This window comes from Natrix helvetica (assembly GCF_964273705.1).
Source record: "Natrix helvetica genome assembly, chromosome: 13".
Classification (NCBI taxonomy): Eukaryota; Metazoa; Chordata; class Lepidosauria; order Squamata; family Natricidae; genus Natrix; species Natrix helvetica.
In genome coordinates this window covers 5,298,235-5,323,279 of record NC_138557.1, presented here as the reverse complement: position 1 = coordinate 5,323,279, position 25,045 = coordinate 5,298,235, and the positions used below count along the sequence as shown (strand labels likewise).

The 25,045-nt window shown below is 48.3% G+C and overlaps 2 protein-coding genes across 4 annotated transcripts in view; one reads left to right on the top strand and one right to left on the bottom strand.

The window, feature by feature from the left end:
• Positions 1-11,165, top strand: part of CYTH3 (cytohesin 3) — a 51,152-nt gene extending 39,987 nt beyond the window's left edge. The window contains exons 9-13 of the mRNA XM_081965492.1: positions 4,635-4,638; positions 5,984-6,060; positions 6,166-6,237; positions 7,202-7,356; positions 9,068-11,165. Of these exons, the coding sequence (XP_081821618.1) occupies positions 4,635-4,638; positions 5,984-6,060; positions 6,166-6,237; positions 7,202-7,356; positions 9,068-9,140 (381 nt within the window). The 3' untranslated portion in view covers positions 9,141-11,165. The remainder of the gene's footprint in view (positions 1-4,634; positions 4,639-5,983; positions 6,061-6,165; positions 6,238-7,201; positions 7,357-9,067) is intronic.
• A 1,823-nt stretch (positions 11,166-12,988) lies between these two features.
• USP42 (ubiquitin specific peptidase 42) overlaps positions 12,989-25,045 on the bottom strand; it is a 32,493-nt gene continuing 20,436 nt past the window's right edge. For 2 of the 3 annotated variants that reach the window (XM_081965463.1, XM_081965464.1), the window contains exons 11-17: positions 24,882-24,982; positions 23,874-24,027; positions 22,266-23,018; positions 21,432-21,523; positions 19,078-20,403; positions 16,004-16,329; positions 12,989-14,610 (exon numbers count right to left, since the gene is read on the bottom strand). In XM_081965463.1, coding sequence (XP_081821589.1) covers positions 14,567-14,610; positions 16,004-16,329; positions 19,078-20,403; positions 21,432-21,523; positions 22,266-23,018; positions 23,874-24,027; positions 24,882-24,982 — 2,796 coding nt within the window. In that variant the 3' untranslated portion in view covers positions 12,989-14,566. The remainder of the gene's footprint in view (positions 14,611-16,003; positions 16,330-19,077; positions 20,404-21,431; positions 21,524-22,265; positions 23,019-23,873; positions 24,028-24,881; positions 24,983-25,045) is intronic. The other variant, XM_081965465.1, reaches the window with a different exon arrangement.

Sequence of the window (25,045 nt, the reverse complement as noted above, 5' to 3'; positions counted from 1 at the left end):
AGCCTGCAGAATTAACCTAAACTCTTAGCAAATTATCAAATCCTTGGTAACACCTTAACACCCTCTCACTGACCAACTTGATTTAGGGCAGTTTGATAGTGTGGAGCGCAAACTTTCTGGAATTAAGAGCACCAAGGTAGCATTGAAATTTCCTTTTATTTCTTGCTACCTGACAACCCGGCGTTGAATGGGTATTTATTTTATCCTTACCAATCCACCCCCTTTACCTTGTGGAGTACTGTGAAGCCGTTACCATGGCAACTCCACTGTGCTGTACAGTAGAAGCCATTGTAAGGCACAACAGGCTGTATCTTAACAGAACATGTATCCAAAATGCGCACGATCACTGTCAAAAGTACTGTGATTTGGCACTATAGATATAATTTATTCCTTTTCATCTCCGCGGCCCAGGCATTCCAGAGTTATGCTGGAACACACAGACACAGACAAAGACACACACACCTCGAGGGGTGTTAGGGTATCTTACCCCCACAGTATTTGTTTCCAGAGAGTAAGTCATCGGTGTACCAAGTTTGGGCCCTGCACTTACCTGGCATGATGAACGGGCCATGGAGAGACTCCTGGGAAGGGAGGAGTGGGCGGGGCCAGCCAGTCCTTGCAACAACCGGTTCATTCGAACCGGTGCGAACTGGCTGAATCCCACCCCTGACTATACCCCAGCTACAGATATTCACCACTGTTGCAAACAAGAGGTTCGCCAAAGTCACCCAGACTCTGATGAAAGAATAGACAATTAATTAACAATTAATAATTGAGATCCAAGCTCTCTTGTTCTTTTGAAAAGAGCTTTGTAACAAATTCAGGTTTCGTGGGCCGGTCAGCCCTGGGAGCATCTGTTTTCATTCCCAGTTAACTTCTAACTTAACTGTCGACTCATTTCATAATCCATCCCTCGTCCATGTCAGAGGCAGGAACTGTCTACTGCTCTATTTTAATGCTACAGACAGAGGACGGAAAGCGATGTAATGAATTGCAGATGGTTTCCCTCCTCCTCATGGCAGGATTGCCAGGAATCCTTGCCAGAAATCTGAGGTTTGTTTTATTCTTTGGCAAATCAGCCTTCTCACGGATCACCAAAAGCGGTTTTTGCTCCAGCAATCCCCCAGGATTAGGACGGAGAGAAAGCCATTCCTGCCCCTTTTTCCTAAATAAGCCCCCGCAAATGTTTAAATTCAGTCCCAACCGTGCTTTTTTCAAGAGGCAACTGGACTTCCTTTCTCTTTTTTCTTGGAAGAGGCTTCGCTTCTCATCCAAGAAGGTTCTTCAGCTCTGATTGGATAGTGCGGAATGGAAGGATTCTGTCAGAGCCGAAGAATCTTCTTGGATGAGAAGCGAAATGTCTTCAAGGAAAAACGAAAGAAAGTTCAGTTGCCTCTTGAAAAAGTACCTTTGGGACAACCATGACAGTGATGGGGAATATTTTCGGCACCAAGTGCCGAAATGGGAGCAATTCGTGCGCATCTGGGTCGCGTCCAGGAAGAGGAGCTGCCTAGGAAGCATGTGCTGGAAAATGAACTTTCTGGTGCGCGCATGAGCACCAGCCAGAAAGTTTTCTGGTTACTGCCACACATGTGCCAATCAGCTGGCCGGCACACATCCTCATGCCGGAAAACAGAAGACCAGCTTTTCCTGTTTCCCACACTGCTGCACGCACAAAGGCCACCTGGTCATCGCATGTGCCAGAGGTGGGAATTCAGCAGGTTCTGACCAGTTCTGGAGAAACGATAGCGGAAATTTTGCGTAGTTTGGAGAACTGACAAATACCACCTCTGGCTGGCCACGCCCCCATCTATTCTCTGCCTCCCGAGTCCCAGCTGATCGGGAGGGAATGGGGATTTTCCAGTATCCTTCCCCTGCCATGCCCACCAGGCCACGCCCACCAAACTATGCCACAGCCACAGAACCAGTAGTAAAATTTGTTGAATCCCATTACTGGCGTGCACATGCGCAACAGGAATCCGGAAGAGGAACGGCCGCACATGCCAAGCGAAATGGCTCCGTGTGCCACTTGAAGCACGCATGCCAAAGTTTCGCCATCACGGATTTAGGATTAGTGACAATCCCTCTAGACGTTTAAATTCAGTCTTCTTCTAAAAGATGGTTGCATCCACGGAGAATATATTTGACAGCAGATACCAGCAGAAATATTTTGTTCTTCTTCCAAACCCTGAAGAAAACTTTGATGGCCACATAATTGTCTGAATAGTTTACGTCGTGGTAAAGCGGGTGGTTTTACCTTGCAGAGTTTGCATGTAGAGGTAGTTTTCAACTTAATGAAATTGGGATGAGGATTACCGTGGCTAAGCGACGCAGCTGTGAAGTGACCTGGTTTTATGATCTTTCCCCCCCCATGGTTGTTAAGTAAACCACTGCCGTTGTTAAAAGTGAATCACCAGGTCATTAAGTGAATCCCGTTGACTTTTCTTGTCGGAAGCTAACTGACACCATAAATGGTGATCCCATCATCCCGGGATGTTGGGACCATTGCAGTTTTGATCATGATTTGACTCTAGAGATGCAGTGACAGTCGTACGTTCGAGGACTCACAAGTCATTTTCCCCCCAGTGCTGTTTCCACTGTCACTAAACAATTGGTTGTAATCTGAGGACTCTCTATAACCCAGGGCAGCACGGAAAACGCCTTCCTCTTTCATCTGCTTTTGCTGTGGTTTTTTATTTCCCTCTCTCCCCCAAAATAAATACTTTTGGGGGGGTAGTGTTGAGGATTCTATTTCTCCTACAACCAGGAAGACAAAAAAAAAAATCGGTAACGCCCAAGTTTATCTTGGGTGAATTTGGAGACATTGCCTAACGATTTAATTACGCGCCAATTTGAAGGGGCGGAAGAGGGAATGAAATCTCAGCAGCAGACCTGGGAGCTGGACAAAATCTTTGTAAGCAACAGATCCCAGGGAGGGATCCCTCCGGACAAGACAATTTTTAAAATTCCAAATTGCAGGGTCTGTTGGCCCCAGCTCAGCTCAACTGTCTGAGACAAAACCTTTTCTTGTAAACAGCCAAGGTCTGGTTTTAATTACTTCCTCTCCCGCTCAGGAAATAAATATGTCCAACTTTGGAATGCGTTCTTTGGCCTTCTCAAATGTCTTCTGCTGAAAAAGGAACAATTTGGTCGCTCGTCTGCGTTTTCCTAACCAGAAAAGGATCATAGAATCTCTCTCTCTCTCTCTTGAATGCCTTATTCGCTTTGCCCAAATGCCTGGGCAGTATTTTTTATCTTTGGGGACGTTAAATAATCCTTTGGTGGAATAAAAAGCAAATTAGAGAAATGTGGAAGGAATTTTAAAGCGGACCGAGAAAAAGGTAGAAAAACACAGAGCTCTTTTGCAGAAGGAAACATTTGAGAAAGGGAAAAAGTGGGTTTTGGCATTGTGTCTGAAGGAAGGGATGTGGCGGCTGAGTGGCTAAGACAATCAGCTTGTCGATCAGAAAGGTTGGCAGTTCGGTGGTTCAAATCCCTAGCGCCGTGTAACGGAGTGAGCTCCCGTGACTTGTCCCAGCTTCTGCCAACCTAGCAGTTCAAAAGCACATAAAAAATGCAAGTAGGAAAATAGGGACCACCTTTGGTGGGAAGGTAACAGTGTTCCGTGCGCCTTCGGTGTTGAGTCATGCCGGCCACATGACCACTGAGACGTCTTTGGATAGCGCTGGCTCTTTGGCTTTGAAACGGAGATGAGCCCCGCCCCCTAGAGTCAGGAATGACTAGCACATATGTGCGAGGGGAACCTTTACCTTTACCTGAAGGAAGGGGTTGGCTCTCAAAGATCTAGGTAGGCAAATGAAGATAAACAGTTGTTCTTTGTCTTTCCTGCTGATTTTGAGTAGGAGTTGAATCCGGTTGGTGCAATTAAATCAAGTTTTGGGTGGCTCCTGGGAGTGCCGTCACTAATTCACTACCATCTTTGAGGGTTTCTTCAGGAATTTGTTCCCTGCCTGAGTTGCCTAGAGAACCTCCCTCCTCCACGTCTCTGAATGAATGGATGGACACGCTTAAGAAAGGATGGGAAAAATACGAAGAAAGCTCTGCAAGAAGCAAGATGATAAACACTGCTCGCTCCAACCCCCCCTTTCGTGTGGGGGACAAAGCTTTTGTATCTACCAAATACACGAGATTTAGAATGCCTAGCAAGAAATTGGGCCCAAAATTTCTAGGTCCGTTCCCAATAGTGAAGATAATTAACCCAGTTCCAGTTCGACTCAGTCTACCCAGAAGTCTAGAGTAGATTTACCCAGCATTTCATTGTAGCTTGTTGAAACCAGTAATTGGGTCCAGCGTAAGACCATCCCCCCAAGCTTTCCCTCCTTCTGTAGTGATAGAGGGGGAAACTCGTTATGAGATGGAAAAAAATTGTAGACTCCAGGCCGTATAGGGGTCACTTACAGTATTTAGTGCTACCGGGAAAAGACTGTTCCATCCAGACTGTGAACAATCTTAGCAACATGGTCTGTTGATGGCCTGGAGTTAGACGTTGGTGTGAACGTTATGGAAGTGCTTTGGCTTATTCCTAAAACATCCTTCCCTTAGTCCTTCCAATTCCAGCAGGAATGGAAGACGGGGTCCATAAAATGCTCACCTTCAGTTTGTCCCCACCATAGCTCTGTAAGGTAGGTTGGTCTGAGAGTTAGTGCATTGATTGAGGTTACCCGGTTGGGCAATGAAACGTCTACAAGGAAACAACCAAGCTCAGAGAGCACCAAGGACCCCACAGTTGTTGTCCTCCTCTTCCTCCTCCCTCCCTCCTGAAAACCCATTCCCTTCTAGCACTGATGATGTTACCTAGTTGGGTAATGAAATGTCTACAAGAAACGACCAAACTCAAGGAGCACCAAGGACCACATAATTCTCCTCCTCCTCCTCCTCCTCCTCCTCCTCCTCCTCCTCCTCCTCCTCCTCCTCCTCCTCCTCCTCCTCCTCCTCCTCCTCCTCCTCCTCCCAAACCCCACTCACTTCCTTCTAGCACTGATGATATTACTTAGTTGGATAATGAAACATCTACAAGAAAACCACCAAACTCAGACAGCTCCGGGGACCCCGCGGCTAATCCAACGTCTCAATAAATTTCCATTCCATTTCAACATTCCATTTCATACTTGCTCCATGTTTCATCTAAAGAGCCAAGTGTGCATTTCATGGTAGTGATTGGATTTTCCCGTCGTGTTAAGCTAGAAAGTCAGGTAAGCCCTCTCTGTGGGCACGGGCGCAGTGCCAGCTGGTCTTTGCGGGTGCCGGAGTGCTGGAAAACAGCCTGAAAAATGACCAAAAACCAACTGTTTTGGGGCCATTTTCAGGCTGTTTTCAGGCCATTTTAGAGCCGTTTTCAGGCTGTTTTTCCAGCAGTTTTCAGGCCATTTTCCAGGCTGTTTGCAGGCCATTTCTGGGCCATTTTCAGGCTGTTTTCAGACCATTTTGGGGGCCATTTTCAGGCTGTTTTTCCAGCAGTTTCCAGGCCATTTTCAGGCCATTTTCAGGCTGTTTTCCATGTCATTTTTTGGGCCATTTTCAGGCTGTTTTTTGGACATGCGCACTGGCCAGCTGCCCTTCATGTTTCCAGCACTGTGGCGCACGCACATGCATTCACATGCCTGCACGGTCCGATTTGGCCACTGGTGCCGAAGATTCACCATCACTGGTGTAGGCAAACCGTGGACGAGTATTGTGTCTGAACGCAGCTAACTGTGGCTTGATCGTCAACTTGTAGTTAAATAAATCCTGGCTTACTCGGCAAATCAATCCAGCTACCCTTCCTGGATAAGGAGAGCCTCAGTAACCTTGTGTTCGTTTTAACCCTACTTCTATATCCATTTTCCATTCAATTGTCTGATTTTTGCACACGGCTAATCATTTAATCCGAAGGTAACCAGGTTATTTTGTCCCATGCATCATAGCTTAGGGCAAAGCCCAACCTAACTGAGTGGCTTGTCTTGGGTTTTTTTTTTTTTTTTAGGTGGACGCGTGAAAACGTGGAAAAGGAGATGGTTTATACTGACGGATAACTGCCTCTATTATTTTGAATACACAACGGTGAGTGTGATTTGTAGGTGTCAATAATAACGTCCCTTCTAAGCTATTCCAACAGGTTGACTGGATATTCCTTTTTTTTCCTCCCCTCCCCCCCCAAATTCCTAGGATAAAGAGCCCAGGGGAATCATTCCATTGGAAAACCTCAGCATCAAGGAAGTTGAGGATCCAAGAAAGCCAGTAAGATCTCACTCCTTCTTCTCCCGACTTCTTCAAAAGATCCTTTTCTCCCCAAAGGATCTTTCTTGATTTCCTTTAAATCAGTCCTCATCCTTTGCGAGTGGCTCTTATGGATGTACCGGCTGGTTTCTGAACCTTCAACTTAGTGGTAAAACTCTTGTTCTGGAGATGCATCTCACCTGCTTGGCATTGTTGACATCTGCTAAAATAAAATAGAAAATGGCTGATACACAATTGGGAGGGGACAGATGTGAAGGGATGTTATTTGGACAAGATAGTGGGCATGACCACATGAATGAGGACTGGATCTTCTTTACAGCAAGAAATCATCTCTCTCTCTCTCTCTCTCTCTCTCTCTCTCTCTCTCTCTCTCTCTCTTAATCTACAGTATCTATCTTTCTATCTACCTACCTACCTACCTACCTTCTATCTATCTACCTCTATCTCAGAGATGGTATCTTACCATCTATCTGTTATCTATATCTATATTTCTATTTCTATATTTATCTTATCTATTTACTATCATCTATCTGCTTATCTAGCTATGTCTGTCTATCTATATTCTATCATCTCTCTCATCTGTCTATCTATATCTATACCTACCTACCTACCTACCTTCTATCTATCTACCTCTCTCTATCTCAGAGATGGTATCTTACCATCTATCTGTTATCTATATCTATATTTCTATTTCTATATTTATCTTATCTATTTACTATCATCTATCTGCTTATCTAGCTATCTATGTCGTGGGTTTGAATGGTAAAACTACTTATTCTATTTCAAGGGAAAAATAAGTTAGAAAAATGACCCGGTCTTATATAAAGCAGAATGACATTTATGAAGGTGAAAGATACCAACAATGATTGGAGAAAGCTCTGGTTGAATGTTGGCTTCTGCAGCAGAGCAATTCTTGCCAAATGGAGGTTAAAGTGTCAATGTTGGTGTGTGGTTTGCTCCCTAGAATTGCTTTGAGCTGTACAATCCCAGCCACAAAGGACAAGTGATCAAAGCGTGCAAGACGGAAGCGGACGGCCGGGTGGTCGAGGGCAACCACGTGGTGTACAGGATATCGGCTCCCACGCCCGAAGAAAAAGAAGAGTGGATTAAATCCATCAAGTGAGGACTTTATTCATGGAAAGACGAGGAGCACAAGGCCAGCTGTAGGAAGAGTCCAGCTGTAAAGTGTAAAGGGGCAGCGGCCTAGAGGTGGCGCTCTCGCCTCACAATTAGGAGACTGAGAGTTCAGTCGTGGATAGAGGCAGATATTTCTCTCTCTGAGAATATATCTGCTGAACTAAACTCAGCACTGGCAACAGGGAGGGAATCTGGCCATTAAACATCCGCTAGCTCCATTCAGATGCCCAGACTCCACCCCGCAAGGGATTAGGGGGTCGTTAAACGATAATGATGATATCATATGGATGTATTCACCGTACAAGGTAGTCCTCGACTTACCACCACAATTGAGCCCAAAATTTAGGTGGCTAAGTCAGACATTCGTTAAGTGAGTTTTGCTCCATATTACGACCTTCCTTGCCACAGTTGTTAAGGGAATCACTGCAGCGGCTAAGTTAAGAGCGTGTTTGTTCAGTGAATCTGGCTTCTTCGTTGATTTTGCTTGTTGGAAGGTCGCAAAAGGGGATCACGTGATGCCGGGACACTGCGACCGTCATAAATATGACCGCAGTTGCCAATTGTCCAAATTTTGAAAACGTGACCACGGAGATGGTGCAACGGTCATGTGAAAAAGTGACTTTTTTCACTGCCGTTCTAATTTTGAATTAGGTTTCGTTGTAAGTCGAGGACTAATTACAGTTAGTCCTTGACTTACAACCTTTCCAGGAGAGACACTTGGGAAGGGAGTGTATTTTAGCCAAAACTACCGTATTTTTTGGAGTATAAGACGCACCTTTCCCCCCCCCAAAAAAAGAGGGTGAAAATGTGGGTGCGTCGTATACACTGAATGTAGCCCCACCCACCCACCGTCCCCCACCCTTTGGCTTCTGCCTCCCAGCAATTTACCTCTTTGCAGCAAAGGGGGGCTCGCGGAGGCTTCAATAGCAATCCCTGCAGCCTGAAACAGCTGATGATAGGGAGAAATTGAAAGTGAAAGTTGCTGTTCGCGCCACGAGGCAAATTGCTGGGAAGCAGAGGCAAAAAAAAATATCTTGTGCTAATCAGGCTGTTTGATGCAAGGAGGTAAGTCAACAACTATAAATGCCTATAGAATGTTCAAATTATTAAGACTTATTTTTAAAGACTGCTTTATTATTATTCTAGACAATTTAACAAAATGAAGAAGCTTTTTAAAAGAAATGCTTGATCTGAAGAGGCCCAGTGCTATTGTTTTAAAAAGTGCTATTCTTTTAAATAGCAGAGAATAACTATACTTCCAGAAAGCACGTCAATTTTAACAGCATCTGTACAAGTATAGTCTGAAATACTACAAACAGTGTATATTGTCTGTACTGTTTGCTGTTTGTTGCAAGGAGGCAAATTGCTAGGAGGCAGAGGCAGATAGTTTTCCTCTGTTTTGCTCCCCAAAAGCTAGCTGTGTCTTATACTTCGGAGCGTCTTATACTCTGAAAAATACGGTACTTAGCGTTGAGAAACCAGGTGGAAAGTAATTGCTCACAGAAACAGTGGCTTGTCTGTAGTTTGTTATGGTCCAGGCGGAGTATTTCAACCTTGACAATTTTAGGATGGGTGGACTTCGGCTCCCAGAATTCCCCTATCCACGCATTTTAAAACTTGTTGAGGTTGAAAACCACTGGCGTTAGGGTGCAAACCTAGCCTAATTATTTATTATTGCTTTCTTTCGTTTTAGGGCAAGCATCAGCAAGGACCCTTTTTATGACATGCTGGCCACTCGGAAGAGACGGATTGCTAACAAGAAGTAACGCTGAGGAAGGACTCTCGCCATCCCGGTGTCCAGTGCCAAGGAAGCCTGTCTCATCCCAACAAACTTGTCTTTGCTGTCCTTTCGGGAGTGTGGTGGAACCACAACTGAACTGGACATCTCCCGCTCCTCTTTGACTTGTTGGGGATTGTGATTCGTCGCAGTGTCCTGTCCTTCCTGGTAGAGGGAGATCTTTTCCTCTATGTCTTTAAGAGCTTACATCCAGAGCTTGCACCCAGACTGTTGTGCGTAATGTTGAATCCCATCGATGTGGCTTGTGTGTGATCACATGTCTCTCTCAGCAAGATGGTCCTGTTTGAAAAAGCTCTCCAGGAAGTTGCTTCCCTCCCCCCCCCGTTTGTTCCTCTTGGGTTTTTAGCCCAGTCCTCCATATTGTCTCCTCCAAGAGGGTCTCATTCCGCTTCCAGGAAACTGCAAAATGGATGCTGCAAAATCCCCATTCCCTCCCCACTCCAGGGGAAGGATACTGCAAAATCCCCATTCCCTCCCCACTCCAGTGGAAGGATACTGCAAAATCCCCATTCCCTCCCCACTCCAGGGGAAGGATACTGCAAAATCCCCATTCCCTCCCCACTCCAGGGGAAGGATACTGCAAAATCCCCATTCCCTCCTCCCTCCAGGGGATGGATACTGCAAAATCCCCATCCCCCCCACTCCAGGGGAAGGATACTGCAAAATCCCCATTCCCTCCCCACTCCAGGGGAAGGATACTGCAAAATCTTTGTTCCCACCCCGCTCTGGGGCCAGCCAGAGGTGATATTTGCTGGTTCTCTGAACTACTCAAAATTTCCGCTACCTGTTCTCCAGAACACGTCAGAACCTGCTGAATTTCACCCGAGTTGAAGTTCACACATCTTAAAAGATGCCCATGTTGAGAAATACTGATTTAAAGTTATTGATGTTCCTGGTTTCATCGCATCTCTCCCCTCGCCGAGAAGATAAGCGAAATGCCGTTTCTCCTGGCGCCATCTTCGTGGCCAACATAACTTGGAATGACCATTGCCGCTGGATGGTTCCCTGCTGCCATCTAGTGGTCGTCCGGACAGCCACTATTCTGCCTCGGTTGCCTTGCGTCCCTGTTATCCTAACAGCGGTGGGGACTTTATAGTTTGGGGTTTTGGGGAGGGGGGTCTTCAAAGGGTTTTTGGAGAATTCAATAGCACTTTAGGTTCAGCTGGCCTGACAGGTGCAAAGCTAAATAGGGAATTTGGGCTGGGAAACTCAATTGAAGATTTCGAGGCGGGTCGCCGCTTGTGGTACTATTAAAAAAAAAAACATTTAAGGTTCAGAACATTTGGAAGAGTTCATACTTTTGAAAAAAAAGATACGTTTGCAAAGATAATACCTGCATTTCTAGGTATGCTGGCTGGAAAAAAGGCTTGACCGACAGATGAAGGCTTAAAGCTGGCTTCCGACTAGCCATTGTTTACGAATCGAGGGCCCACCTCCATGGCGTAATTTGGCAACATTTAAATGAGGCCGCGATCGAGCGAGATACAGCCGAGGCCGTTCTGCTGAGCCAATGGCGACTTTTAAAGAGGTGTGGACTTCAACTCCCAGAATTCCCTAGCCAGCATGGCTGGCTTGCTGAGGAATTCTGGGAATTGAAGTCCACGAGTCTTTTAAAAAGTAGCTACGGTTGAAGAACACTGTTCCAAACTGCCTGCAATGTTGGCTTCACGGGCTTAGGATGTAATCCTGGCCGATTGTGCTTTTGTCAACCAATCATGCCCTCGTACCGTTTGCGACACACACGTGTTGTTGTTTTTGAAACTGTCTTAGCAGTAGTGAGAGAAGTGAAAGTACAGCTTTCGATCTGTGCAGGCAATTTTTTTCCCCTTCTCCCAGCCAGGTTATTGCAAATAAGAGTCTGTTAATTCCTCCGCTTCTATTTTCTTGTACAATATTTCTTTAACCACTAAATGTAAACTAGCTTGTATATAGTGTACATCTGTGTATTGACCGGGTGCTTGGTTATCAATAAAGTGCACATTGTAATTCCTTATCCATCGGGGCCCCAATCTCGTATGGCTGTTTTCAAATCCCATTGAGACGACGGGGGTGATGGTTGAGATCTCGATGTTGAAACTCAATTGGGGGGGGGGGGGCATGGTGGAAATGGATACCATTTTTATGGGTATGGCAACAGCAAAGAACAGGAATCAGAACGCTTACCGTATACCCAACTTCTATGAGGAAGGAAGGAAGGGAGAGGAGGGAAGGGAGGAAGGAGAGGGGGGGAAGGGAGGGAGAAGAAGGGAGGGAGGGAGAAAATGTAGGGGAAAGGAGGAGATGTAGGGGGAAGGAAGGAAGGAGAGGGAGGGAGATGGGAAGGAGAAGAAGGGAGGAAGGAAGGAGAGGTAGGAGGGAAGGGAGGGAGGAAATGTAGGGGAAGGGAGGAGACGTAGGGGGAAGGGAGGAAGGAAGGAGACATAGGAGAAGGGAGGAAAGAAGGAGAGGTAGGGGGAAGGAAGGAAGGAGAGATAGGGAGGGAGGAAGGAGAGGGAGGGGGAAGGAAGGAGGTAGGGGAAAGGAGGAGATGCAGGGGGAAGGAAGGAAGGAGGAGAGATAGGGAGGGAGGAAGGAGAGGGAGGGGGAAGGAAGGAAGGAGGGAGGTAGGGGAAAGGAGGAGATGCAGGGAGAAGGAAGGAAGGAGAGATAGGGGGAAGGAAGGAGAGGGAGGCAGGAAGGAAGAAAGGGAGGTTGTAGCATCTTAGAATTCCGGTTTCTATTTCGGTCGTAACTCGTGGATCAGCTGTAATATTCCTGCTTCAATGCTACCCTCCTAATCAAGAGAAAGTCATGGAGATCTTCCCGGGAACTGCCATCCAACCAAGATCTGGTTAAGACACACCTCACCGTCAAATCATTTGGGCTGAAATACAGAGAGTCCTCAACTTAACAACAGATCGTTTAGTGACCGGTCAGCGTTACAAAAGCACTGGGAAAAAGTGACTCATGACCATTTTTCACGCTTATGACCACTGCAGCCACTCCCAGGGTAACGGGATTTACATTCGGAGGCTTGATGACTGGCTCACGTTTATGACGGTGGCAGTGTCCCGGAGTCACGTCATCCCCCCTTTTGCGACCTTCTGACAAGAGAAAGTCAATGGGGAAACCAGATTCACTTAATAACTGGGCTACTAGCTTAACAATTGCAGGGATCTACTTAACAGCGATGGCAAGAAAAACCAAGATATGGCAAAGCTCACTTAACAAATTTATCACTTAAGGTTGTGGACCCCCAGGGGAGCTGGCAGCAGATTCGGACGGTGAGGAGGTTGGGGAGGCACCTGGGCCAGTCCTGGAGTCTGGGGAAGGCTCTGAGGAGGGCTCTGTGTCGGAGACAGAGAAGGGGCCAGGGCCGTCTGACAGTTATCAGCTGCCTTCGGAGTCAGACATCAGTGAGGCAGAAGAACAGCGGGAGCCTGTTCCCAGTGTGCACATGCGCAGAGTTGCCAGACGAAGGGAACAGCTAAACAGGGGTCAACTTGGGAGTAAGGCCACAGGTGGACGATGAATGGCCCCTCCCAGAGGAAATAAAAGAGGAGCGAAAGGGGAGTGGAGTTTGCAGGAGACAATTAGTTCCCTTAGTTGGTTTGTGACTCTCCGAGACTCCTGGCCACGTTTTGCAGATATCAGCCTGGCAGCTCTCCAAGCCAGATAAGGTCTGTGATCGTAAATCCTCCCTTGAAAGACTTTGCTGGATGTGAACATAACACTTAGCAACATACATTTTGGGCTCAATTGTGGTCTTAAGTCAACGACCACCTGTAGTTTATACCCATCAGCTACAGCCAGAGACAACTGAACTAACAACAGAAAACATTGTTTGATTTGATTTCTCGGATTTATATACTATATAAATTTTACATGCCATGTATTTACAAGTGGGGTAAGTGCTTTTTTTATCTTTAAAAAAACAAAGATCAAACTTTTATAGACGTCTCTGAACAACGCGGCTTGTATAAATCAGACAGATTATTCAGATGAACTGTATTTAATACAGTTTTCCCCACTCTTGTCTCCTGATGCAGGACCAGTGAATTAAGTGTATCACAGTTTGATAGCATTTCATCATTAAAAAAATAATAACAAAAATCAAAAAATAAAAAAATAAAGAGAAAGAAATCACAGTATGAACGTTGTCTGTAACTAGAAACTTGGAAGGAAAAAAACAAGAGCCAGACAGCCGAGATCGGTCAGGACGTACGTACATCGCTACATTAAAAAAAAATTAACGCAATAAAAACTGAAGCGGGTTTTAAAAAACGAAAATGAAAACGGCTCCTCTCCAGGCGGATGCTAGAGATCCCGGCACCTGTTCTCCTCGCTTACTTCTGGGCGCAGGCTAGAAGTCCAGATATGCCAGGACAACCTGAGCGATAAAATAACTCTGCGGGACAGGTAAGAAGATGCCCAAGGACCAGGCAGAGGATGGGAAGAAAAGTGGAAAAGGAAGGGATAGGGACAGAAATACGAAAGGAGTGGCTTTTGCAGGTGACGGTCCCAAAAGGCATATCCTGCAAAGGTAGGGTGAAGAAAAACACCCACAGAAGGAGACACTCGAGTGGGGGAAACGGACGCGGAAGCTTTTCCCCACAATGCATGGGCTGCTCAAACCCTCTGCCAATCGCCCGTCGTCGGACTCGTCGAGCAATCTTCGGACATGTCCCACAATACATTCAAAAGAAAAGAAAAAAACAAAAATAACACGGCCAAGCGTCTGAACGGCACGCACTTCACAAAAGTCCAAAGACGGGAATCCCAACGGGAGGAAAAATGACGGAGTTTCTAGTAGCAGACATCGGAAGGGGGAAAAAAAAACAACCCGAGGCGCTCTCTCTCTTTCTCTCTCTCTCTTTTCTTCCTCTCTCTCTCTCTCTCTCTCGCAAACATCCAAGTTGCCTGTGAAATGTTTTAAATAATTAAATTAAATAGACACTTATCAAGTTGCAGGCTTGCTTAAATTCGGGAAGGTTCCTGGCCCCGCGCGGCAAACAAGGTTCGACTCGGGAGGCAAACATCACGCGGACAATATATAAACACATTCAACCTGAGTGGTGGAACGAAGCAGCAGCATTTTGAGATGTTCGGATCCGGGGGCGTTCTTTCTTACGGTGACACGGACGATCCGGGGGATCAAGGAAGTTGGTTGCAATGTTCAGCAGCTGTAGGAGGTGTCCATCCTCTTGTTGTGTTTTGGGGGAATCGCGGAGAAATTTTTGTTTTTGTTTTTTAAAAAAGAAGAAAGACTCAAGGTAAAAACTAAAAAAAGAAGAAGAAGAAGAGGAGGGGCTTTCTTCAATGATAAAATCCTGTACAGTATTTTTCTGAAGCACCAATATGAATATTAAAGAGTTTGTAGGGAGTTTTTTTTCGGGGGGGAGGGCTCCCCTCGGTTTATAAATACACTATAAGCTGGACTTCCAACGGACATTCCGGATCTGAAAGGCAAAGACGACAATGTTATTTGGGGAAACTGAGGCCTAAAGCAGGGGGGGGGGGTCAAACTCAGGGCCCGGATTCGGCCCCTTGGGGTGCTTGGATCTGATCCGCGGGGCCACCGTGGAAATAGCGAAGGATCAGCCCGCGGTGCCTCGGCGAAACCAGAGCTCACGAAGGCTGCGTTTGGCCCTCCCGAGCTCCGTTTTCATTGGCAAAGGGTTGCAGGAGACCGTTCCAGGCGGCAGAGTGCTCAGGCCACCACAGAAACCCCCCACCGACACAAGTGACATCATGCTGGCCATGCTCCCTGGCCACGCTATGCCAGTTCAAACGCAATTGCCCTCACAATTTCTGTGGCTACGCGAGAGAGTTGTTAAGCGAGTTTTGTTCTGTTTTACGACCTTCCTTGCCACAGTTGCTAAGGGAATCCCTGCAGTTATGTTAGTAACATGGTTGTAAAAGAATAGAATAGAACAGAAAATAGAATAGAACAGAACAGAAAATAGAATAGAACAGAACAGATATTGGAATGAAGAATAGAATAGAGTAGAATAGAGTTGGAAGGGACCTTGGAGGTCTTCTAGGTTAAGATATCCTACACCACACTTCAGAATATCTGACGTCTCCATGGACTTTGCTTGCAAAAGGGGGGACCACATGACCCTGGAACACTGCAACTGTCATAAATATGAATCAGTGGCCAAGTGCCCAAACTTTGATCACGTGAAGTGTGAAAAACTTTAGTCACTAAACAAACTTGTTGTAAGCCAAGGACTACCTCTTAATTCCCCTCAACCATCAAATCAGCCACTTCTCAAATGCTTCAGCTTCAGCACAGCCTGATTAGCACAAGCAGCTGATCGTTGGTTGGATCGACCTCCTGACGATCAGCTGTTTCCAGCTGCAGGGATTGCCATTGCCTATTGCGGCCTCTGCACGCCCCTTTTTTGGCCTCCGCATGCCCCACTTTCTGCCCATTCCGATCTCCGCAGCCTGGAATGTGTGGATCCAACCGACAATCAGTTGCTTGTGCTAATCAGGTTGTTCTGAAACTGAAAGAAGGCAAATTGCTGGGAGGCAGAGGCAGATTTTTTCCCCCTTGTGCTAATGACTGTTCTGAAACTGGCTGTTTGCTGCAAGGAGGCAACTTGCTGAGAGGCAGAGGCAGATTTTTTGTTTTCCTCCCCAAAAACTAGCTGCATCTGATACTTCGGAGCGTCTTATACTCTGAAAAATACGGCAATTCTAGGTGTTAAGAGAAGTCCACCCATCTTAAAAATTGCCCAGTTTGTGAAAGACCGGATGTTGCACATTGGACTTTTTCCCCCCTCTACGATTCTCTGAGCATCCGAGCGGGATCTCCCGTCCCGAAGGATCAGGTCCCGTACTCACCACTGTTGTGATCCCTCTGTGGATGGAAGCCATCCCTGTTACTCCTTTCAAGGGATTCTGCTTTCCGCCAAACAGCGGGAGGGGTTTCCTTGCAAGATGTTGGGCTGAGTTTCTGACAAGCCTCCGAAGACGATTTGGGCGTCTCCCAGTTTTTGAAATCCTTGACCTGCGGGGCGGCTGGCTTGGGGAGGGAAGGGGCGGAGGCCTCGTCGCCCTCTTCCGATTTCCTGGCCCGCTTCTTTTTCTTCTTCTTCTTCTTCTTGTGTTTGTGTTTGTGGGTCTCGGCCTCGGAGTTGAAGGGAGACGGGTCGGAATCCTGACGATACCTGGAGGAGTGCAAAGGCCGGGAAAGTCAGAGGAGGTAGTGGGGGGGAGCTAGGCTGCCCTTTTACAGAATAGAGAATAGCAGTGTTGGAAGGGATCTCAGAGGTCTTCTAGTGCAGGGGTCCCCAACCTTTTGGACCTCAGGGGATCCACTACATTCATCATTAATATGATCTGCCTAATGACGGGCTGACTGGGCGTGGCCTGAGGGGGTCATGTGACTGGGTGGGTGTGGCCAAATCAATGTCACTCACATCGAGGGGCGTCTCTACAGACTCTACTCGCCCCTCTCCTCCCAGCCCCTCCTCTCTTGCCCGCCTGGGCTCCTTAGGGCCCCAACAGGAAGCAGTTGCTGGAGCTAAGCATCCACCAGGAGAAAGAGTTAGCAAAACAGCTCAGTTCAAATTGGATCTGACCAAGAAGGAGGCTCAGCAGAAGCACCTCACTGAGGACTAGGAGCATGGGTTTTCCAAGCAAAGTGAAGACCTGTGCAAGGTCAAGTACCAGCACCTGGAGGCTCAGAGGGCTGAGATGGACATCCAGTTCCAGGCCATGATGCAGCCCCACTGGAACGAGGCCCTCCAACTCTTTGCCGCCAGCGGTGCTTCCCTCCAGCCTTCGCCCAAAGCCCCCCACCAGGAGGCTGAAGCAGACCCCAAGTCAGAATTACTGCCCCCCTCCGACCCGCACAAAAAGACTCCAAAGGGGGAGACTCTCTACAGCCACACAAGCCTTCATTGCACGTATCCGTCCCAGGGGCCGTAGTGTGAGGACCCCTCATTTAGTGCAATATAAAAAATGCAAATAATTTTTCTGCGGCCCACTAAAAGGATGGAAGGCTGAGTCAACCTTGAGCCTGGTGAGATTTGAACTGCCCAAACTGCAGGCAGCCGGCAATCAGCTGAAGTAGCCTGCATGTACTGCATTCTGACCACTGCGTAAAGTACTGAAAGGGAAAGGATTCTGCCATGCTTCTAAGCGTCAATTGGAGTTGGGTGGCTGGGACAAATTTAATACATAATTATAAATGTGGGCTGGCCTAGAGAGTGTTGTGGCCTGCCAGTGGAGCTGGCAGCAGATCCGGACAGTGAGGAGGTTGGGGAGGAACCTGGGCCAGTCCTGGAGTCTGGGGAAGGCTCTGAGGAGGGCTCTGTGTCGGAGGCAGAGAGGGGGCCAGAGCCGTATGCCAGTTATCAGCTGCCTTCAGAGTCAGACATCAGTGAGGCAGAGGAACAGCTGGCGCTGTTCCCAGTGTGTGCATGTGCAAAGTGGCCAGACGAAGGGAACAGCTAAAGAACAGGGGTCGACTTGGGAGTAAGGCCACAGGTGGATGATGAATGGCCCCTCCCAGAGGGAATAAAAGAGGAGCGAAAGGGGAGTGGCGTTTGCAGGAGACAATTAGTTCGCTTCATTGGTTCATGACTCTCCGAGGCTCCTTGCCAAGTTCTGCAGATCTCGGCCTGGCAGCTCTCCAAGCCAGATGAGGTCTGTGACTGTAAATCCTCCCTTGAAAGACTTTGCTAGATGTGAAGGAGAGGAATTCACAGTCAATTCATAACAGGGGTTTTTGTCGGGACCAGGAGTTTGTTTCAGGCTCTCGGGAAGCCTCGGTCAGAACAGGGAGAACGTTACCACTATAGGACAGGACCTACCGGCTGTCCTTGTGACTTGACTGAAGAGCACATTCCTGTGGCTGTGAGTCATTCATGGGGTCATTTACTGAGTCACACTTTCGGCCACCCCAGAAAGCAGGGGGCGAAGATTGCTGTGCTACCCACATGGCAGACAAGGAACTAGGGCTAAAAGAAAGGAACAGGGTGACAGGCTTAGTCCTATCAAGCCATACATTTCAACCACAGCGCTCCTACCGCACCAATTCACACCCATGTCGTGAAGCTGTCTTCGGCTGTATTCACTGAGAGGTAGGCCACGGGGCATCTGTTGTGGCCCGCCAGCTGAGCTGGCAGCAGATTCAGACAGTGAGGAGGTTGGGGAGGAACCTGGGCCAGTCCTGGAGTCTGGGGAAGGCTCTGATGAGGGCTCTGTGTTGGAGGCAGAGAGGGGGCCGAGGCCGTCTGGCAGTTCTCAGCTGCCTTTGGAGCTTGACGGCAGTGAGACAGAGAAACAGCTACAGCCTGTTCCAAGGGTGCACATGGGCAGAGCTGCCAGAAGAAAAGAACAGCTCAGAAATCAGGGTTGACTTGGGAGTAAAGTCACAGGTGGACGGTGAATGGCCCCTCCCATAGGAAATAAAAGAGGAGCGAAAGGGGAGGGGGCTTTTGCAGGAAGCAATTCGTTCATCAGATTCGTTTCAGGAGTGTGAAGATATGTCCATGAATCCCAGTCTTTCCTTGCACAGCACCTCATTTGGAAAAATATTGACATGGCAGCTTTCCAAGCTAGATAATGTCTGTGGTCATAAATACTCCTTTGAAAGACTGTTTGCCAGGCCTTTGCTGAACGTGAATGGGAGGAATTCACATTCGTTTAATAAAAGGGGTTTTGTTGGGACCAGGACTCTGCCTCCTGCTATTTGGGGAAGCCTTGGTCTTTCAGTAAGGCCTTTCCAAATGAAATAAGAAATAGCTTTAAAAGAAATCAAGCTCCTGAAATGAGGGGTGAGGGGGTGGAAGGGGGGGGGCAGAAGGTAGGGAAAGGAAGGACTGGGACACCAGTCACCGATTTCAGAAACCATACTGGGTATATAAAACCCTGTATACATCCCAGGCTCCCACTGTCTTTTTGCTCACCTGCTCGCCTCTTTCTCCTTGTGTTTATCTTTTAACTTTTTCTTCTTCTTCGACTTCTTCCGCTTCCGTCCCTTTTGTTCGTCGAGAGAAGGGTCTGGCAAGATTTTGGGGGGTTTCTTTTCGGGGGCGCAGTCGCTGGCCTCGGGGCTGGGGGAAAAACGCCTCTTCCTCTCGGGGTCGTGGCTCAAACGGCTTTTGTAATAATCGTACTTATTATAGGGGCTACTGTAAACATGACTCGATTTGCTATAGTCTCTCTCGGAATGCGTCGGCTTCCTCTCCTGGTTATGCCGGGGCACGTGGGAAGCCGAGTAGTAGTAACTGTACGACCGGCACACGTCCCACCTCCTCGGCGTTTCCTGGTAGTACCGCTCCCTGCTCCACGACCGCTCGCCTCCTTTCCCGTAATTGGGCCTGCTCCGTTCAGAGTCCGCTTGGCCCCTGCTGCGGGATCTGTAGGAAGGGTACTTGCCCAAACTCCTGGCCGGATCCGGACTGCCCGGGAACCTGTAGTAGCCGGTGCCGTGATATTCCCGCCGCGGCTGCTCCTGCTGCTTCCCCCGCTCCCTACTGTAAGCGCACCTCTGCTTGCTGCAGTGTCCGTCGGTTTGGCTCCGCCCGCCCGCCCCGTCTGCTTCCTCCTCCTCCTCCTCTTCCTCGGTTTCAGAACGCTTCCTTTTAGGACGATAATATTCTTGGTCGGTTTTTTTGTAATTGTGGGCTTTTTCCTTGGGGGAGAATCTCGGGCTCGGCTTTTCGAGACTTCTTCGAATCAACTCGCCGCCGTCTGCTGTTTTGCTTTCCGTCTTTGTACACTGGCTCTCGGCAAGAGTTTTGGGTTGGGGAAGGGGAGAATTCTCGGCGCAAGGGGCGTCCTTATTGCCCGGAGGGCTGCCTTGCCTTTCCGGACCCGTCTCAGCTGCCTTTAGGGGAGTCTTTAGCTTTTGGGGGAGCCTAGGTTCACCGTCCAACCTCATTTCAGGGCTCTGGGTGTCTTTTTCTGGCAGTCCTGCCTGTCCTTCAGCGGGCTCAGGGCTCTTCTCCGAGGCTCCTTTCTCATCTTTGGATACACCGGCCTTTTCAGGGAGGCTTTGACCGTCTCCTTCTCCTGGGGAGGCCGCTTCCTCTGTCCCCGAGGAACCATGCTGCCAGTCGTTCTCAAGCGGTCTGTCTTCTGTCTGGGCAATCCTTTCACAAGGGTCCTTGGGGGCTGGAGTGACGTCGGGGTCCAAAGATAATACGGGGCTTGGGATACTGTTGGGAAGGGCACCGGGGGCCTTTTCGGAGGTATCCTCGGCCGTTGGTTTTTCTGGTTCAGGAGCGCTGCTGTTCAAGAAGAGAAAGACATGACAAGATGGATGTTAGGTCTGCCGCCACTTAAATCTCTCTAAACTAAGCATGGGCTAAAACATATGAAACATGGACATATATAGAACTTTTAAGATGATGACTAACGTGAGATGTTTACCGCTTGCTATTCGATATAACAGACTAAGGGATTTGCAATGAACATTGAACAGGGTAATCTAATCCAAGATATGGAAAAACGGAGAGGGAACATGAAATACACCTACAATGGGAAACTATTGAGATTTAAAGACAGAATCACAAATTGGGGGGCATGTAAGGATGGATAATTATATAAAGATAATGACAAAAATAGCTGGGAATTGTAACCAGGTCTACATCTCGGCCAAAATTAGGCTGGGGGGGGGGGAATTAAAAACACAATGACTATATATGTATACTTTTTGTTCTGTTTTTTTTTAAAAAGGAGGAGAATACATGTTAAAACTAAATATGTACATTGAAAAGGAATTATAAATACCATCAACCTAAAATGGAGCTTGCTCGGAGGCTGAAATACACCAAGTAAATGAGATGGAGACCCCCCCCCCCCTCAGTTCATGACAGTCTTATAGCTTGCAAAGGCGAACCTATGGCACGCGTGCCAAAGTGGCACATGGAGCCATGTTGCCTGGCACGCGTGGCATTGTCTGTTCCGCTTCCAGGTTTCTGGCGCACATGATCAGATTCGTGTGGGGGGGGGGGGGCAGGGCCGGAAACTGGGAGATGGTCTTCCATTTTACGGTGGGAGCATGTGCACAGCTGATCGCCGTATGCACATGCGCACCAGTAACTGGCAGGCTAGCTGGCCGAAAAGGGAGCGGGCCAGCTAGTCTGCCTGTTACTGGTGCACATGATGATCAGACAAGCACATGGGGGACAGCACCCTTTTCAGCACTCAGTGCCGAAAAGATTCACCCTCACTGCCACATAGCAAGCATACACATGAGATTTTACCTGCCTCTTAAAATTCGGAACCTGGTTAGAATAAAGGAAGACCGTTTTACCTGGAGTCTCCGGGCAAGGTTTTCGACTGCTTGTATCTGAAGGAATCCGGGACGTCCTCTTCAGGGACTGAGGACAAAGCTTTTGGAGAACTCTGTAGATTCAAAACGGACAAGGGTTAAGACAACGACAGGCAAGGGGATCGGAAAGAATAGACTCCGGTATGAAATCCGGAAGTGGCAAAATCAGCACACACGACTTGGTCCCAAGAAGAGAGCGCAACCATCAGCCGGGTAGAACAGGAAGCAATGGGAGGAAACTAATCAAGGAGAGAAGCAACTTAGAGCTGAGGAGAAATTTCCCGACAGTTAGAACAATTAATCAGTGGAACAGAAGTTGCCTCCAGAAGCTGTGAATGCCCCAACACTGGAAGTCTTTAAGAAGATGTTGGATAGCCATTTGTCTGGAACGGTATAGGGTTTCCTGCCTAGGCAGGGGGTTGGACTAGAAGACCTCCAAGGTCCCTTCCAACTCTACTATTGTATTGTATTGTACTGTAAGAATAGGACCAAGGGTTCCTTTTGGCCAGTGGTGGAATTTAACTCCAGCCCCCAACGGTTCTGTGGGCGTGGTTTAGTGGTGGTGGGAGTCATGTGACTGGGTAGGCGTGGCCAACTTTTTTTCACTTTCAAAAGCATTTTTCCCCTGCCTATTCGCCCGAACCGGGAGGAAAAAAAATGCTTTAAAAAGCCGGGGAGGGGGGAGCTTCCGACGATGGTGTTAAAATGGAGCAAAGCTCACTTAACAACTGTCTCGCTTAGGAATAAAAAAAAAAAATTAGCCTCTATTGTGCTCGTAAGTCGAGGACTACTCGCATTCCAAGAAACCCCACTCACTTTTCCGGGCAATCCGTTGGTTTTGGGGAACGAGTGATCTGCCAATTTCGCGGACTTCCCTTGGGAGGTGGGCTCGTTGCTTATCTGTCCGTTCTGCTTCGGGGCATCGTTGAGGCTAATGGAGACCATGACGGTTATGTTTGGGGGCAACTCGGGCTGCGGACTTTCCTTTTCCGGCTTGTGACAGGAGGCGCACGAGTTCTCCAGCCCGCCGGCCGCCTCTTCTAACAAAACGCCGTTGGACACTTTGACGTGGCCGTTCTCTTTCAACAGGCCTTTGGATTCCCCCTCGTCCGATTCTTCGGAGGATTCCGCCCCGTAAGGGACCAAGATGCTAGGGCTGTGCTTGGCTTTGCCGTTCATGATTAGCTTAGAACTGGATTTCCCAGGGGCGGGCGCTTTGGAGGCTTGGTTAGCAGCCGAGGAGACGGTGGAAGAAGTGCTTGAGGTAGATTGCACTGCGGAGGGGTTAGAAATGGTGGCGGACGGGGCAGACTTGCTGAGGCTCTCCACGGTACAGCCGGTGTGAGAGACGCTTTGGCGAGCCGGCAGCTTGTTGTGAATACTGAGGGTGAGTTTTGGCTTCTTGGAGGAATCCGGGGTGGTGGCCGTAGCCGACCGGTTCATGGTCCACTTGGAGATGGACAAGGAAGGTGCCGAAGGAGACTTGACGAGGGAAGCGTTACTAGAAATAGCCACCGTACTGCTGGGGGTTTCCTTCAGGGATCCGGTTCCATTCAAATGATTCGAATTCTGCGGTTATACAAAAAAGGAGAAATAAGAGATCTATTCGTAAGACGTAGACGGAGTGAACTTCCTATCTCGAATTAAATTCGGGCTCTCTAAATCAGAGGTCCCCAAACCTTTGGACCTCGGGGACCACTAAATTCGTAATTTTAAATCCGGCGGACCACTGATATGATCTGCCTAATGACCAGGTGGGCGTGGCTAGGTGGTCATGTGGCTGGGTGGGTGTGGCCAACTCAATGTCACTCATGTCGAGGGGCACCTTGACAGCCTCTACTTGCCTCTCCCCTCCCAGCCACTCCTCGCTTGCCCATCTGGGCTCCTTAGGGCCCCAACAGGAAGCAGTTGCTGGAGCTAAGCAGCCACCAGGAGAAAGAGTTGGCAAAACAGCTCAGTTCAAATTGGATCTGGCCGAGAAGGAGGCTCAGCTGAAGCACCTCACTAAGGACTAGGAGCATAGGCTTTCCAAGCAAGGCCAGGTACTGGGTGCCTGGAGGCTCAGAGGGCCATGATGCAGTCCCACTGGAACGAGGCCCTCTGGCTCTTTGCCACCAGTGGCGCTTCCCTCCAGCCTTCGCCCAAAGACCCCCACCAGGAGGCTGAAGCAGACCCCAAGGCAGAATTTCTGCCCCCCTCCGATCAACACAAAAAGACCCCAAAGGGGGAGACTCTCTGCAGCAACACAAGCGTTCACTGCATGTATCCGTCCCAGGGGGCGTACTTTGAGGACCCCTGATTTAGTGCAATATAAAAAATGCAAATAATTTTTCTGCGGATCACCAAAATTTTCTCACGGACCCCCAGTGGTCCATGGATCACTAGTTGGTGACCGCTGCTCTAAACAGATGCTCCTGAACTTACCTTCACCATGTGTGGAGGGAGCTGAGGTCCGATAAATCCAGGATTACTTTGTTTATTACCCATCACCCGTTGATTGATCACCGGTCGGGGTGACGACTGACCCGGCGTATGGACCGAATGAATGTGTTCAGCACCATTTTTCAAGTCATGGGTTCTAATAAAAAAAAAGTCACATTAAGCATGTTAACTTCCCTTTTCACAAACCGTCCCACGATAACTTTTTTTTAGGGTGGCATCTTTATTCGTCACCAGGAAAGAGGAGTGACTCGCCGGTGGCCCACGGAACTGGCAGCAGAATCGGACAGCAAGGAGGTTGGGGAGGAACATGGGACAGTCCTGGAGTCTGGGGAAGGGTCGGATGAGGGCTCTGCGTCGGAGGCAGAGAGGGGGCCAGGGCCATCTGGGAGTTATGTGCTGCCTCTAGAGCCTCCAGTTGGACAGCAGCGAGGCAGAGGAACAGGGGGAGCCTGTTTCCAGTGTGCGCAGGCGCAGAGCTGCCAGAAGGCAAGAGCAGTTAAGACAGAAAGGACAACTCGGGAGTAAGGCTTGGAGGTGATTGGCCCCTCCCATAGGACATAAAGGAGGAGCAAAGGCACGTGAGCCTTTGTAAGAAGCAACTTGGTTCATGCTGGTCAGTTCACATTCTGAAGCTCCGTTTTGACTCTTTGCTCTGTGTGGCCTTGCCAAGCTAATTGCCAATTAAGTCTTTGGCAGCGTGTCAAGGAAGATAAAAGGTGGGTGCTTTTCAGCCTTATCTCGAAAGACTTTGGCAGCCTAGTGTAGGACTCTTTACAACTATTTGGGACTCATGATAGGCTGTGAATGAACATAATTCACAGCCTTTGATATAAAAAGTTTTGGCACTAAGCATGTGCTTTTTACTGTCTCAGGAAGCCTAGGTCAGAACAGAGACTCTGCCACTGGTGGCACACCAGAAGTGGGGCAAAACCCCAAGGCAGGTCCTGGGGCCAAGGCTCAGAAGATCTATTTTCGAGGGCCGGACCTTACCTGATGTAAAACAGCACGTAGGCTTGTTGATTTAATACAGTCCTGACGTCACTGTTGGAAACCGTGGAATCGTTCATCTGGTACCACTGCCCGTTACTGGCCTTAAAAGAAAAAGAATTTCAAGAAGAAAAAGAATATTGTCGTCTGTCAATCCATTCTCCAAT